Source organism: Pieris brassicae, chromosome 6, assembly GCF_905147105.1.
Source record: "Pieris brassicae chromosome 6, ilPieBrab1.1, whole genome shotgun sequence".
NCBI classification, from domain to species: domain Eukaryota; kingdom Metazoa; phylum Arthropoda; class Insecta; order Lepidoptera; family Pieridae; genus Pieris; species Pieris brassicae.
The window spans coordinates 9,456,006-9,472,534 of NC_059670.1; the positions used below are offsets into that span (position 1 = coordinate 9,456,006).

Sequence of the window (16,529 nt, forward strand, 5' to 3'; positions counted from 1 at the left end):
GAGTAAGCTGCTGATAGCATATATAAGATTATAAACGTACAGTGCTGTGCTGAAAGCAGCTGCGCCAACATTACGCTAGCTTGAGGCAGCGTTGGTTCGGAGGCCACACTTGTAAGCGGCGGAGGCCTACGCGGCCCGCTTGTACCCGCTCCGCTCTCCGCTCCTGCGGTGCTTGACGTCGAACGGGAGCGATAGCGAATTGCGCTCTGATTCGGCTCGCGAGCCTATAAAATAGTTATGTCGTAAAGTTTTGAAGTGAAGCTAAGTATATAATGAATAGAAACATCAGTGGTGTTACAACCTTTTTAGGTCTGGGCCTCAGATTTCTGTATCTGTTTCATGATCATTTGTTAATCTAATAGGCAAGTAGGTGATCAGCCTCCTGTGCCTGACACACGCCGTCGACTTTTTGGGTCTAAGGCAAGCCTGTTTCCTCACGATGTTCTCCTTCACCGTTCGAGCACATGTTAAATTGAAAGTAAGTCCATTGGTGCACAGACGGGGATCGAACTTAAGACCTCAGGGATGAGAGTCGCACACTGAAGCTACTAAGCCATTGCTGCTCATTATGATTATAGCCGCGTTATATATCGTTTTAAGATAAATCGCATACATATTAAGAAAAACAAAACAGCTTTATCATGAAATTAATTTTGACAGCAGTAAATCAATCAAATTCGACAAACTAAATTTATTGCAATTCTATTCGTTTAGCATTATATAAATCTTGATAAAATAGTAGACCATATACCTAAGCTTGCTTTTATCTATTAATAATTCTTGCGATAAACAACATATAGTATATTTGAACGTTAATATACCTCCATTGTCTTGTGTATGATAAGAAATCATCAAAATCTCGTAAACACATGTTGACAGAGGTTATTACACGTTTATACTTTAACTTTGTTAAAATTTCGTCACGTTTAACGGGGCAACGGGGTTCGTTCGTTCGGGGTTTTTTTAAACCTACAACCTAAAATTAATCGCGACAAGTGACCTCGGAGATCGCATTAATGTAATCAAACGACCCATGGTCGTAAAGTTAAAACATGATAACAAATTCAATAAACGGAAAATTACAATTCCAAATATCTTAAATAGATTACCCGAGCATTATGTGGGGCTGGCGCATCGTGAGCTGTGGAGGGTCCACTTACGACCCAATCTGGACTCAGCTGTGATCCTAGGGGCAAGCTATGAGACCGGAACTGCTCCTTGCTCCGAATATTCGTCGTACTCACGACACTGGCTCCGGGCGTCACCTGTACCTGGCATGACATTATTTTAGATGCAGAGGCAATATAATTTGGTTTCTATATATAGTTAAATGATAGTTTATAATAATACATAGTTTCAAACCGGTTAAAATGTGTTTTCTTTCAATGTGTAAAAGCTATGTTAACAAAAGACAATACAGACTGATCGAGGCGATTTTTGGCCCTCAATAGAGATATTTTTGACGCAAAACGGGAATCGAACTCGGGACCTCAGGGCTGGTTGCGCAACAAGGCTAACGATTCATAAAAATGTATAAGTTATTTTTAACGTAACCAGTTGCTGAGGCCTTTAGGCAAAATTAACAAACCGGAATACTTGAATATATTTGCATATTTATTATGCAAATCGATAAATAATTTTATCTCCTATACCATTTTAGATGTAAACATCAAAAGTAACAAACAGCTAGGAGATTTCAATTATAAGAAAACACAAACTTATTTATTTTTTCTTAAAACAGACACAGATATGACAACCTTATCGGGCCCATAGCAACAATTTAGATTATTGATTAGGTATATATTGAGGTCATGGTTAAAATTCTTGCGTCTCTTACAATAATACAAAGTCGCTATTATATTTACATATTACTATATACGCTGGCGCTGGTATCGGCTGCCATTTTCATTATAATTTAATAACATCAATGTCAAATTAGTTCAGAACAGTTATATGGTTCATTATAATTGCCAATATTAATAGATCTAAAAAATCACGACTATTTGATAGACTACATAGTGTTTATTATTTATATTGAAGCAGTGGCAGCTGACACTTACTCCGCCATTGCTCCGACATATAATTGAATAAGTCGGAGCAATGGCGGACAGATGTAGATTAAAAGAGGACGTAATGACAAGAATATGAAAGGGAATACTTCGGTGATTTGGCCATGTCAAAAGGATAAATGAAAAGCGGTTAACAAGTAGGATAAAATCGAGTTGGGTAGGCCTTGTCGTACATAAAATACAAAAGAAATCAATGGCGCTACAAACTTTTTAGGTCTGGGCCTCAGATTTCTGTTGGTAATCTCATATGCAAGTAGGAGCCTTCTGTGCCTGACGTAAACCGTTGACTTTTTGGGTCGGTCTGCAAGCCGGTTTCCTCGCGATGTTTTCCTTCACCGTTCGAATAAAATTCGCGAATGTTAAAGAACGAAAGGAAAGAAAGTCCATTGGTGCACAGCCGGGGCTCAAACTTACGGCCTTAGTAATGAGAGTCGCATGCTGAAGCCACTAGGCCAACCTTGTCATACATGGACTAAATCGTGATTTATGTGTCTTTTTACTTTCTATCTTTAATGTATCTTTAATATTTTATTCCTGTTTAGTTTTAATAACTGTGCAAAAATACATGTAATACATGTATTTTTGCACTACTTACCTATCTTACTTAATACATTTCTTTTTTCTTTACTCACAGTGGTTGCCTGAAAGAGATCGCTCGTAAGCGATAAGGCCGCCAGTTGCCCTCCTTTTGATTTAATTATGTTAATTTTTATTCTTATTTTGTAGTGTAACGAAGTGTAAATAAATAAATAAATGTAGGAGGTAAAGGACATAAAATATGTAGACACATTAAGAAATCAGGAATCCCTCATTAACATATAACCCTAAATTTTGTATTATGAATTAGTTAATTGGTTTTCTCTATAAAATTTTATATAACGACACTGAAGAGACTGTGCATTTTATGACGTTATAGAGAGTTGCCGTTAAATGGAAAAAAGAAACACGTGTAGATCCATGACTCCTACTTATTAGTCATGGTCAACAACCGTCTACACGTGCAAACAATCCCCATTTGTAAACAAAAGAACTTATTTATTATAAAGTCCTTATACATGATGCCGACAGTCAAGTTTATTGCGGGCTAGAATAACAAAGCGACAAAAGAACGTACATAGCTGCGCAGTTTTTAATAATTTTAGCAAATTAAACAGTACTTTCTTACTCAATTGTTGTGGTTATTTAGATTGGGTGTAATGCTATATAGAGGGTATAATTGTATGGAAGACAAGCTAAGCCAACCAAAGCGAAATTGATTTCGACGCTTGAGGCAGTTCGTCGTTACTTCGAGGGACATTACATGGAGTGTACACTGTATATGTCAACCGCAATATTATCTTACATTATGTTAAGGATCATTTTCTCACCTGTGCTGAGGTCGTAGGCGCTAGAGGAGGCGAAGGTAGCTTGAAAGACCGCGAATTCACCGGCGTACTCTTCTTATACTCCGTGGGGCTCAGCTGCATGTATTGCATTTGCGGCGAGCTCTGACGAACTGGTCGGGTATCAAAATTCTGGGGCACGTGGGCCTGCACTGGCGGCGAATAATTCTGATACTGTGGATTCGGACTTGAGTAATGCCCCATACGAGTTCTAGGCTTCTCTCTATAGCCCCGGCCTTGGATGACCACGGTCGAGGCGTATTTTACATTAGGCCCTGGTTGCTGGAGTAAGGACACCGTTTCGGGAGCCGTTTGTGATGGTGAAAGAGCTAGGGAAGCCAGGCAGAATATATTCATTCATTCATTCATCAAAAATATAAAAAATTGAAGTAAAAATTATACACTAACATACAATGTTTGAACAATTCTAATCGTTATTATAAGTTAGTGGTATTAAACGGGGAAGTAAAAAACATACCTTCATTGTACTTAGGGTAGCTATCTTGTTGAGGGATAACTTTGTTCGGTGCATTAACGTACTGCAGCCGTGTTTTTGGATAAATATTGTTAATTTGTTCAGTGGCCGTTTGGTCGTATGCGGTAAATGTTGGCATAATTTGGTTGTTGAGAATGTTATTCTGAATTTCTGGTTCAGGATATAACCGTCCATTGTACATTTGTATCGGCTCACTTTTAGTCTGTTCCAAGGGCATTATATGAGAATTGTTGCTGGTTCCTAAAATATACGTCGAATATAAAATATGTTTTTGTATAAAAATAACAATTGTTTTTATTAAATGGTGGTAAACGAGGAGCGCGACTCTCATGCCTGATCGCAGGTTCGATCCCCGGGTGTGCATCAATGGACTTTCTTTCTATATGTGTATTTAACATTCGCTCGAACGGTGAAGACATCGTTAAGAAACCGGCTTGCCTTAGATACAAAAAGTTGACGGCGTGTGTCCGGCATAGGAGGTTGATGCTACCTGCCTATTAGATTGACAAATAATCATGAAACAGATACATATATCTATGGCACATACCTAAAAAAACGTATCATATTTTAATTTTATATTGGTTGGATAGAAAATAATATCACCGAATTAAAAAATAAAAACGTTACAAGTAGGTAGGCATAGACAAATAGTTCTTTTTAATAAAAATGAAACTGAAATCAAATAATTACCATGAATGGTCATTTGACTCGTGGGCATTGTTGCTGGGGTTGCGTGACTTCCAATGTAATTTTGGGTTGAATACGAATCAACAGACATTCCACTCCTGTACATGGTATCTTCGGTGGGTATCGTCGTTTCTTCGGGAACGGAGGGTAGGCGAGATGTCGACGTTAGAAGATCTTTGGGAATACGTATTATAAATAAATAATAGTAATAGTAAATATAATATATATAAATAATCGCCAAAATTATATAAAAACTTTTTATAGTAAGTAAATGAGATAATACTGTTAGATATCTACCTGTAAGAACCGAATTAACACGTACGTAGCTAGTTTATACTATATAGAAGCTAGTGCACAGCTCACACAAATATGTTCACTTACACATTATCACACAACACAAGCGAATTAGGCGTTACTTAGTTAAATTATTTTTTATCTTTAATTTTTTATTCTGTGATTGCTTGTTGAATTTTTTCCCTTGCTAGCTTGCTTATTTTCTAGTATAATTGATGTAAAATTAGTGATGTCATATTTTCTTGGATAATGTTATACATTTATTTATTTTATTTTTATGTTTTAGAACGTATAAATATATAAAATGTATTAAATAATCTTTATCGATGTTTGAACCTTTCCGTATAATTGTAGTCCATCTCTGGCTATATCTTTATACAATGTATGTTCGCTGTAGAATAATGAAATAAACAAATATCATATGAGAAATTACCGTGAAGGGGTTCCAATGTGTCCATAAAATCATCAAGATTAGGCTGCAAAGGACCTAAGCTAGGTTGTATGAAGTCAGCTAAGCTTGCACCCCTAGCTAAAATTAAAACCAACACATGTATCCATGCTCAAAGTGGAAATAAAGAGACTGACTACTAGGCACGGTAAATACCAATTTCCCGGCAATCGGGGAAAGCGAATGGTTGGTGACTGGTAATTGTGGAAAATAGTGTGTCGCTCATGAAATTAAGATAATCCTCGTCGGTCAGCATATTTCCCGCGAGGTCGCTGCACTGGGACTCCACCGTGTCCATATCCGACATCTGAAAACCGGACAGTTGAAACATCTGAAAAAAATGTTTCGCAATCATAATAATTTATAACAACTCTTGAAGGTAGGTATAAAACTTTTCTGACACGTGTCAGAGAGTGCTTGATAACATTCTAAAATATTGGTCGATGGTAATTTGTTGTACAACTCACTGTATCCTGGACAGAGGTGTCCCCCTTTCCAAGGAGCCTCATTATATGAAACATGCGCCATTTTTTATATTCTGCTATTACGGCTTCAGCTCTTCGTTTCCAATACTTTCCTTCTAAAATTGTTGTCTGAAAAATAAATTATTTATTTATTCACGTAACTCACTCAAAACATATTAAATGTATCGAAACTTACTTCCGGTTTAACGTGTGTGTCTACGTCCAAAGGAGACGCAAACTGACAGACCAAAGTATTCTGTTTTTTTATAACTGAAAAAAAAAATCTTATATAACACCTGGGCACTCGATACTCATATATTATTTAAAATATTAGTAAAAATAAAAACCCTACTTATACCATTGTTCTAACATCTAGCTAATTATAAGCGATAATTGATATATTACCTTAGACCTTTTTGTTGCGTTTGTATTTATCAACTTGTATCTAAAATTCTAAAGCTTAGTTGTAACAGATTTTTATTCTTATAAAACATTTTTAAATTGAGGATAATTTTAAATGTTAGATATGCGTTCTTGCTTACAGTCAATTTATCTCTGAAAGCCATTCGTAACGTAAGCACGAACTGATAAGGAGTTGTTACCATTTCTATTGCATTAAGGCTCAAACAAGTCTTTTCCAGTATCAAAAAACATAGCCCTGTGTGCAATGTAGAATCAGTTTATCAAAGGTAAATGACCTTTAGTAATATAGCAATCAATATATCTAGTTTTAGTTATTTATTAAATTGTAGAATTACATGAAATTCATATTATTCACTACACATTTACATTGTTTATTAGCTTTGTTCCATTGAAAATAGTTCCCTTATTAATTATTATTAACTGGTTCTCATATGAGGCAATTAATTGAAATCCCATTCAATGGTAAATAAAAACTAAGTGGCTATATGACGTTAACTACAACTACCTAGATTACTTCAACAATTGGCATATGACAAACCTTATGTGGAACTGATTAATGGCCTACTTAGACATTTTATTTAGACCTTATATTATAATATTCAGTAATTATGATTATATTAGTTATTTCATTTGTTTACAAATAATAATAAAATAACTTACACTGCATATGCCAACACCTCCATATAACGTTATTTAACCTTATTTTGTCCTTCCAGCGAAGTTTTATACCTTTAAAACGATTCCATTTGGGTGATGTTAGCTTTTGTCTAAAATAATTAATTAAACATTAAGTAAAGCACTTACCATTCTCAACTTAAACACTTTTTTATATTGATAAGTGAACACACAAATTTATCAGACATGGTAGAAGTCTTTGATATAGAAAACATTTTCAAAATGGTAAATATTAAAAACAACATGTTCAAGAATTATAAAGAAAACCAAGACACAAATCTACAGCTGGTTTACACTGTAGCTGCCGCGACAATGGCTGATGGTAGAGTATCTTATCTTCCTTATTATCAAAAGGATCTTAAGCTTATTTTAAATAACTGTTTGATAAGAGCGCCTGGATGTTTCTTATCTGTCTCTAACACTTGAAGTCTATAATCATATTATTTTATGTCTTAAAACTAGTCCAAAATTTAGATATATAAAAATAAAATGATTATATAAGTTCTATGAAATTTCATTTTATAATTTGACTTCTTTTAAAATTTGATGCAAATGAATTAAACAAACCACCATTAAGAGATAAATTATGTCTTTTTAATTCTTCTTGGAAATTATAAAATTTATATCATCACAAGCATATAAGAATTAAAGAATAATTAATTTTCTGTTATTTGTTTAGACTGTTACAGTTATAACTAACAAGTACTTGTAAATGAAATTAAGTATAATATTGCATAATATCATTGAGAGATATTCTTGCCATATGTGCTAAATTCATTATTATGGAAAAGTGTATGTACATATTACATTAGCTAGAACTCTATAGGTATAACTTTTTTGATATGATATTAAACCATCATAGCTTTCGCGATATTTATAAATTCCCTATTTACAGACAGACTTATCACTTCAAATGACCTGTGTCTTTGGTGAGGACTCTGATGACCTTTTCTTATCTTTGCACACCAAAACCAATCAGAAAGAATGTTTCCTTATTTTATTAATAAGTATCATAAGAGTTTAGTTTATTATCTGTATCTCTAAGGTTATTATGTACCCTTCAAGTTATAGAGTTAATTGGAAAACACACTATTAACATATACATTCAACCTAAACATGACCTTTTGTTTTTATAAAGATATAGCTACAAAGTATATCTAAAGCCATATATTGGAAAATAACTAAGAAACATTATTTAGTTTTTCAGTACTAAACATTACTTTTAAAATATTAAAATATTACCTGTAGGCTAGTGTCATACATTTAAAAAGTTTAGTAAGAGATATCTCTATAGAAAGTTGTTGATGTTGTATACTTTCTTCTTTATCTGTCAGATGGAATGTTTCAGTAGTTACAGGAACTGTGTACGTTGCTACAACAGATTCCTTCGGTGTAGTCTGCTCCTCGTCTGGAACAGGAACTGCTAGATCGTCATAATCATCCTGCTCTTCAGCTTCAAAATGCGACACCATAAAGTGGCCAGAATGTATTGCCTCTTTCCCTTGCCTCGATTGTTGTTTTTCCACATGAGTCATGTTGCTAGTGCCGTTACGTACGTGATAGTTTTCATCAATTACTTATAAAATAAATATAAAATTACTTCAGGGGTCAGCTTTTGGGCTTATCCATATCCATATTTTCACTTATCACTATCACTCACATTGTTTTTTTCCACATGCCTGACATCGGAGAATTGACTGGTGTCTAACGTCAGGCAGGTAATGTTTTGAAAGGTTATACATCTTTGACAGCGGAGCCAACCATAGAATACACACACTACTACTACTAAACAAAAAACTACTGACTGAATACGCTGAATCCAATGAGAAAAACTGTCTAATAACGTAAACAAAAAGAAAATTAATTAGTTTACAACTACGCCGCTAGATGTCTAAAATAAGAAGCTAGCTAAGATCTAAAGTAAGGGGAAACATCAAAACCTTCAACTCCAACTCGAAAACAATAACATTCATAATTCTTCCCAGACTTAGTGATCTGATTTGAGGTATCGAAAAAGAACTACAGCTCCACCTACTTAAATCAACGTGACAAACATTATTTTATATTATTTGAACTTACTACATATATACTAGAGTGGCTTTAGAAAAAAATCCTTCGTTTGTCGCTAAAATAGCGCAGTGTCTTGATTACGTTCGATTTGTGAAAACTAAAACTCTGTGCTGTCAAGTACCCTGTAGATGTAACTTACTCACGTCACGTCAAATAACATTTGACATTAGGATTTTTTAATTCCATTTAGACTTTTACTTCAATGTTTTTAAAATGTTTATCTTTGATAGAGTAGCGCCAAGGTTTACAAAGAATTGTTCGTGTTAAAAAATTCGACATTTTCTAATTATTAACACGATAATATTTATTAAAATAAATAAATTAAAGACTATTCGAGTGAAAAGATGCAGTCACTCCAACCCTCATCTCCAGCAATGTCTACTTCTTACAAGAACATGAAGTACAAGCATTGCCATTCACCAGTAGAATTAAAAGAAAAAATGCGGAAGGTATATTATTTCACTGAGTTTTATTTTACCTTCATTTTATAGCAGTAGTTCTAGATATATATTATGTGACTACTACTAGATTTCTAAAATGACTGGATATAGGCATTTTGCTACAGAGATCACTAATTAAAACAAAATTTCTTTAAGGATTACAAGATCAAGATTCAGCACTGTAGAGATATGCTGTTAAACAGGTTTAGAGAATCCAATGTAGAGAATGAACTTCAATGCACATTAAATGAGTTATATAAAAAGACCTTTAATTTTACTGAAACATTATCTTTAAACGAAGAAGAGAATGAACTATTAGATGAAATAAAAAATGAACTAATTCAAGAAGAGCTTAAATGGTTTGTTTAGGCTATTAATAAGTTTATAATCTATCGAATATATTGTATATAAGTACAATTATATAGTAGGAGAATATATTTATTACAATTACTATTTGTTATATTTTATAGGTTGAATGAAGAATATGAAAAGTCACAAATGGACAATATTGATTGGTCTTCATATCAAGTTGAAGATCATGTTATTTGCCCAATTTGCCAGAAAAATAACTTTAAACTTTACAACGGGCTGCTTAAATGTGACATTTGCAGTATGGAGATAAGGACCCAAATGACGTCTCTAACAGAAATCAAAAGTAATATTTTTAAGTCAATGGACAAACATACTTCTGAATGTGATACCCAGTTTTCAATAATTTCTGAAGGAGACCAAAGCCATATTTATCTAATGTGTGATAATTGTTTAGATATACAATTAATTGTTTAAATAATATATTTCCATTTAATTAAATTTCATACTTAATTGTTTCTTAAAATTTGGTTTGTTTGTAAATTTCAGATGATTATTAAATAAAACAACAATGTACAAAATAAAAATGACCTTTTTAATTCAATTTATGAAGCCTGGTAACAAGGTATAATATTGTTAATTATATTTTTACTCTGTCATATTATATTCATATTCAGGTAAGAACATTTTAATACATAATATGAGAATAAGTCCTACCAAACATTAAACTAATCGGTAACTTGTATAAAATGTACATTAATAATTTATAATAATAGTATAAAACAGTACCATTTATGTTACGGACATAATACATCGGCAGCATTTGTAGTTCAATTGATTCTTAGTATAAAATGGTCAGCTATGTGAATTATTCTAGGCCTGTAAAAAATTGTTTAGTTTAATAAATAATTTGTTTCCTATTTCGAGGGTTACACTTCTATTTCTGTTCACTTGATTAGGTTGTGATAGTAAATTATTTCAAATTGCCAATATTTACACTTACCTAAATCAAGTATCTATTGTTTTTTCTAAAATATTTCAGTGCAAACTAGATATTTAAACTATTGTATATCTGTCACTGTTAGTGGCTTTACTATGGACATATTGTACATGATATAATCAAAGAAAATATAGAAAAAGATAAACAATTAAATATTCATTTTAGTTTCTTTAACATTTACCTAATATTTATAGGATTTTCACTTTTATTTAGTTCTTCACATTGCAGAAAAATGTATTATAAATAAATCATTTGAGAGGCACATAATAATCCCTTGTGACATTAACATCTTTTGGAATAGACCACACACCTTTTTATAATTAGGTATTTGATGACATGATAAAATTGTATTTAATCAAAATAGGATAATATAATATTGACTTCAATTCTAAATTATTTACCATCATGGTTACTTAAGCACAAATCAAACTTACTATATAGGTAAACCTTGTACATCCATAAGATCTTCAGGTTGAGCGTGTGAGTGGGAAGCCGGTGGAATAGTGAAGGCAGTATGGTGGTGAGGTCTAGGGCGCCGCGGCGAGCGAGCATTGATTACGCGAGGCTTGTGGATTTCATCCATTACTGATGGTGCAACATATGTGAATCCCTGTAAATTGGAATTTTATAGAATTCACAGAGATCTAATGACATGTGTATCAAGAGTGTCTAGTTTGGATATTGAATCTGTAAACAGACTACCTGGAGCACTAGGACTTTCTATATAACCATTCTGTATAACTGTGGACATAACATAAATATGCTTGGTGGCTCTTTTAATTTGTATTATATTTTTCCTAAATTAACAATAAATAACAAATTACAATAACATCAAATGAAATTGGTAAAGCACTATTATATATATACTATTATTAGTAAATAATTAAAAAAAAAACTAGAGTTACATAAGCTATTTAGTATTATTTAGAAGTAATTAACAAGCAGGAAAATACAAGAGATTACCATTAATGATGATATATTTAAATTCCTTAAATATAATTTCCGTATATACAGAAAACACTATGATAGTGATGACGACAACAAATGTTATTTACAATATCAATTACTTATTTGTTAGGACATGAAAGAACTTATATATTTGTTTTGGGCAAAATAAAATGTCGTGTTTTTAAGTTACCTGAAACATTAGATTGGCGCTTTCACTGAGTGTAGATTCATCTGGCGAATCAATAGGAGTCTGGAGAGTAAATCTTGTGTCAAATTGAGATACATCATCTTCACTTGTCTGAAAAGAAAGAAGATTTAAACTTCTTAAGTCTAAACATTGTTTGGTAATTAACTCACGCTCAGCTTGAATTTTAGATTAATTGCCGCAATATTTATGATACAATATTTATTGAAAAAATATTTCTCTTATGATTTTATGTTTTATGAGATGTTTAGTGATGTATATAAATTATCTAGTTTCACAAATAGAAGTTTATTGTTTGAAAGCAGCTTACCATATTGTAAACAAGCCATTTATTCCTAAGTAAACTGCTGTAATCAGGAATTGGTGAAATCATAAAATTGAACATACCAATTTAGGCTTGATAGGAGGCTCTAATCTACGAGCGAATACATCGTCCCAGTGAACATGTTTGAAGAAAGCATGTCCACGCACCGCGGCAGCCCCAGCAGCTCCTAAGCGCTGAGTCTCGGAACGTTTCATGAGACGTCGAATCAATTCGCGAGCGTCTTGTGTGAGGTAGGCGGGCAATATAAGTTTACCTTTAAGGATTTTTTCTATTGTCTTTGTACGATTATCTCCAGTAAACGGTGGCTGTAAAATCATTATTTTAATTGCTAATATAGCTGTCTTCATACCTCGGTTAGAGACATACTTAGGTAATAGAAATTCTAATCTCATGCATGCAATATGCTGTGCTACTTAATGATTTAAATGTTTAACACAATACAAGGAATATCAACCATAGGTGTTATATAATCATTAGTATGCATGTTTCTTTAACTTACTTGTCCAATTAACATATCATACATTAAAGCACCTAGACTCCACCAATCCACAGCTTTTCCATGACCACTCCTTGTCAATATCTCAGGAGCCCTAAAATATTTAAGAAAAATCTCTTTTATTTATGTTTTTGTTTTCTTGGACAGATGTTAGAGGATACATGGAACCTTGGATAATAAAAAGGCCACTCTTTATCCTAATTGTATACAGATATACCCAAGGGCATCATCTACTTATGTATACTATCTATGATAATAAAAATAACATCTGAGAATTCCTTTTAATATATAAATTGAAATAAATCATTATTATTAAAGGCAAAACTACAATAAATTCTAATAAATAAATAATAAAATATGTGTTTATTCATTTTAAGTACAATTGCATTACAATATGTAAGATTTGGGAACCCTTTTAAGTAAAAAATACCTGTGTCAGGGTTCCCTCTCTCCTCCAGCTCTTTTATAATAGTTTTTTTTTGTTATTGATTTTTAACTGTTATCAACATGCTTGAGTGCATAAGGGAGTGTGTGAGTGAGTCAGTGAGTGAATGAATGAAGTCTGTAACTACATACTAGGCCTCAGAAGAAGCTCTAACTCTGCGTAGGGTATGTTCATGAGCCAGGCCTTTAGTCATATTTTTAGATTGTAGACGGTAAGCGGGTAGATGTTAAGCAGCCTATTTAATTTATTATAGATGTAGTCTGTTATATTATTAAAGATATAAGTTATACTTACATATATTCAATGGTTCCACAAAATGTATGTGTAACAATACCTTCTTGAATGTGTTCCTTACATAATCCAAAATCTGTAAGTTTTACATGGCCTTGCGCATCTAAGAGAACATTCTCTGGTTTTAAATCACGATAAATTATGCCTAAACTATGTAAATGTTCCAAGGCTAGAATTATCTCAGACAAATAGAAGCTGAAATCAAATGTAAAGCAAAATAGTTAAAAGATCAAATAATATGAGTTCTTAGAAGAATATTTTTCAATATTGTCTTCTGTATCTGAGGATCTAACATATGATAAAACTTAAGTAAGCCTATTAGTTCATGGTTGTTCAGTAGAAGAGATATCTGAATTTATTTTGTATAACTACGGGAGTTATTTCTTTATTGAGCAAATTAAGTTTATTGATATAGGGGATTTTGTAACATAATAAATAATATGTTCAGTTATTGTCATCAAAAGGAAGTTGTTTAATACATATTATTTAATTCGTCAATTGTAATTACTACATATTTTCCAGGTTAATGATTAATTATTTCTATACAATTTCATAATAATACTACATATGTACAATACATTGTCGAAGTACCTACCTCATCGTACCACCTACCAAAATAAAATTAAATAAGGATAAATAATTGTTAACTTACCAAGCAGTGTCTTCTAAAAATATACCTTCTCTTTCAAGATGCATAAATAACTCTCCGCCACTTAAATATTCTAGAATTAAATATAATTTACCACCAGTTTGAAAAGCATAAACTAATTCAACTATAAAGGGATGCTGAAAATAAACAATATATTATAAGCATAGGTTACAGCATTTATATTCAATGTAAAACAAGTATGTCTAACCTTTACTGCTTCTAATATATTTCTCTCAGCTTTAGTGTGAGCAGTATCTTTTTGGTTACGTACTATTGAAGCTTTTTTTAGAACTTTCATAGCAAAATGGGCACCAGCATCAGTCCCAGTGATTTTACGCACTTGAAACACTTTTCCATATCCACCTTTGCCTAAAACTTTACGCAACTCAAAGTCTTGAGGACCAAGACGTTTGCACAGACCAGGGTTTACATTATCCTCAGATAGTTGAATTGTTTCAGACCCTTCGGCCCTATAAAATCAAACAATTTATTTTTTTAATCACTCCTCTACTAAAATGATAATATCTATTTTAATATACTTACTCAACAATATTGTTAACGTGTAGTTCAGGATCATAGTCAACCTGTATAAAAACATATTTTTATTAAGTTTAACAACGGTGCATTGCTTGAAAGTGTAAGAAAGAGGTTATAAAAATGCCATAATGGATTAAGATAAAAAGAAGCCACTTATACATGCCTCATCAACATCTATAATATCATCTTCATCAGAATCAGCGACTGTAACCGTATCCACATCTAAATCTAAATCAAAAACACCTGCCATATAAGATGACATCTCAATATTATCACATCAGAAGAAAACAATATTTTAACACAAAACAAAAATATAACGCAAGCTAATTAGAAAAACACAGAGTATTGTCTCGTGATTATATTGGCTTAGTTAAATAAAATTTTCATTTATCAGTAATCGAATAAAATAGCTATGCTGGTATTAATTTCGTAAAAACTAGAAGTTTGAAAGATCAAACATTAACTATCAACTACCACAGAGTAGAACAATCCTTCACGACTTAAATTGTGCCCATTGACAATATATTATAAGATTTTATGCTCTATAAGTAAATAAATAATAAAAACAAGTATCTCTCAGGTTTCCCAAACCTGATTGTCACAGGCTTAGGTAGGTAATAGTAATAAAGTCCACAATAAGATATATGTTGGTAGCAAATTAGTCAGTGTTAATTAAATAAAGTTAATGTTAATAAATTATCTTAATATATTTGTTTGATTTCCATATCCATATAAGTCTAACTAAATAAATATACCTTACCATACCCCTAAATTCATGAGGATAGTACTTCTATTGGAACTTTATCTGCGGTGAGTTATCAATATTGTTTTTAAAATTGACAGTGACTATAACCTTATGACAAAACACTGCTGACTGAAGTAAACATTGTTTTCAATCTGCGATGTCCGTTGTCAGATAAATCGTCGCAACAGTCTATTTACAAAAAAAACCTTTGCTACTTTTTTAACTTTGTAGTTTGTAAACCGTATACGCGTAATGCATTTGAATTTAAAATAAAAAGTGTTTCGTGAATATCAAAAACATTTATTGAGTCAGTTATGGTTGTACTTGATAAATAAACCTAATGAACGCCCAATGAAACCTTTCAATGGCTAGTGACAACGACAAAACTTCTGTTACTCATAACTTGGATGGGTCTTTAAAAAGTAACAAGAAACAAGGCACTGCAGCTGTTTTGAAAGGTAATATGTGACATTCTTTAAAATTCATACGAGTTTATTCAATCCTTATCAGTCCTATAACCTAACTACGGGAATAAATTAGTAAACAAAATCAAAATATATTTATATTTTTTCTAAATAGTTTCTTATACAGAAAAATTTTCACTACATTACACATACCATACATTTATTTTATAATGAAATGCAAATCAGAATAGTTCTAACACAGAAAACAGTAGCACATTCTGAACTGAATTAATATTAACACAAATATTCTAAACAAAGATGAGTCATATTTAGATAACGATTTTACTGTGGTTTGTTTTGCTATGTTGAATTTACTAAAGCTTTAGCAAAACTCTTATATATGATACAAAACTGATGTGTATGATTGCCTAAGCAATTCATGAATTGAGCATTGGGGTTGTTTTACTGTTGATATGCTCTGAAACAATTAAAATTGTACATTCAATCCATTCAGCATAAATATATTATATATATAGATTCTGTTTTTCCTGACTAATTTTGGCAAGTCCTTAGAGAATGACACTGTCGAGTCAACCTGCATAGAGAATATGATTATATATTATGTGTCAGATAGGATTGTCTTATTCCAAATGTATACACATTTTGGTAGTAGTTTTGTATAGTACATTATTGATTTATGAAGAAAAAATATATGGTTTACAAAACT

At 32.2% G+C, this 16,529-nt stretch overlaps 4 protein-coding genes across 11 annotated transcripts in view; 2 read left to right on the forward strand and 2 right to left on the reverse strand.

The window, feature by feature from the left end:
- LOC123710670 (MLX-interacting protein) overlaps positions 1-8,653 on the reverse strand; it is an 18,779-nt gene extending 10,126 nt beyond the window's left edge. Inside the window, exons 1-11 of one of the 8 annotated variants that reach the window (XM_045662733.1) lie at positions 8,181-8,653; positions 6,924-7,030; positions 6,037-6,110; positions 5,844-5,969; positions 5,533-5,683; positions 5,362-5,457; positions 4,638-4,808; positions 3,930-4,187; positions 3,437-3,780; positions 1,110-1,271; positions 41-224 (exon numbers count right to left, since the gene is read on the reverse strand). In XM_045662733.1, coding sequence (XP_045518689.1) covers positions 41-224; positions 1,110-1,271; positions 3,437-3,780; positions 3,930-4,187; positions 4,638-4,808; positions 5,362-5,457; positions 5,533-5,683; positions 5,844-5,969; positions 6,037-6,110; positions 6,924-7,030; positions 8,181-8,473 — 1,966 coding nt within the window. In that variant the 5' untranslated portion in view covers positions 8,474-8,653. Of the gene's footprint in view, positions 1-40; positions 225-1,109; positions 1,272-3,436; positions 3,781-3,929; positions 4,188-4,637; positions 4,809-5,361; positions 5,458-5,532; positions 5,708-5,843; positions 5,970-6,036; positions 6,111-6,245; positions 6,836-6,923; positions 7,031-7,067; positions 7,337-7,508; positions 7,527-8,180 lie in introns of those variants that run through there. The other 7 variants (XM_045662726.1, XM_045662727.1, XM_045662728.1 and 4 more) reach the window with 7 other exon arrangements.
- A 517-nt stretch (positions 8,654-9,170) lies between these two features.
- On the forward strand, positions 9,171-10,332 carry LOC123710673. Its single transcript, XM_045662735.1, has 3 exons — positions 9,171-9,457; positions 9,605-9,807; positions 9,919-10,332. The coding sequence occupies exons 1-3, from the start codon at positions 9,353-9,355 to the stop codon at positions 10,232-10,234; spliced, it is 624 nt and encodes a 207-aa protein (XP_045518691.1). The 5' UTR covers positions 9,171-9,352; the 3' UTR covers positions 10,235-10,332.
- A 28-nt stretch (positions 10,333-10,360) lies between these two features.
- On the reverse strand, positions 10,361-15,113 carry LOC123710672 (ribosomal protein S6 kinase beta-2). Its single transcript, XM_045662734.1, has 10 exons — positions 14,817-15,113; positions 14,660-14,700; positions 14,325-14,586; positions 14,120-14,253; positions 13,471-13,662; positions 12,735-12,825; positions 12,298-12,540; positions 11,896-12,003; positions 11,192-11,367; positions 10,361-10,636 (listed from the first exon to the last, which is right to left on the reverse strand). Coding segments are annotated over exons 1-10 (1,347 nt in total). The 5' UTR covers positions 14,916-15,113; the 3' UTR covers positions 10,361-10,635.
- A 445-nt stretch (positions 15,114-15,558) lies between these two features.
- Positions 15,559-16,529, forward strand: part of LOC123711291 (phosphatase and actin regulator 4) — a 39,571-nt gene continuing 38,600 nt past the window's right edge. Inside the window, exon 1 of the mRNA XM_045663804.1 lies at positions 15,559-15,856. Coding sequence (XP_045519760.1) covers positions 15,763-15,856 — 94 coding nt within the window. The 5' untranslated portion in view covers positions 15,559-15,762. The remainder of the gene's footprint in view (positions 15,857-16,529) is intronic.

Excerpts from the sequence above, each read along its gene's own strand:
- LOC123710672 (XM_045662734.1), bottom strand. The coding sequence starts at position 14,915 with ATGTCATCTTATATGGCAGGTGTTTTTGATTTAGATTTAGATGTGGAT. Across the intron at positions 14,254-14,324 it reads ATATATTAGAAGCAGTAAAG|CATCCCTTTATAGTTGAATT; the intron begins GTTAGACATACT and ends GTTTATTTTCAG. Across the intron at positions 13,663-14,119 it reads TTTTTAGAAGACACTGCTTG|CTTCTATTTGTCTGAGATAA; the intron begins GTAAGTTAACAA and ends ATTTGATTTCAG.
- LOC123710673 (XM_045662735.1), top strand. The coding sequence starts at position 9,353 with ATGCAGTCACTCCAACCCTCATCTCCAGCAATGTCTACTTCTTACAAG. Across the intron at positions 9,458-9,604 it reads TAAAAGAAAAAATGCGGAAG|GATTACAAGATCAAGATTCA; the intron begins GTATATTATTTC and ends AATTTCTTTAAG. Across the intron at positions 9,808-9,918 it reads ATTCAAGAAGAGCTTAAATG|GTTGAATGAAGAATATGAAA; the intron begins GTTTGTTTAGGC and ends TATATTTTATAG.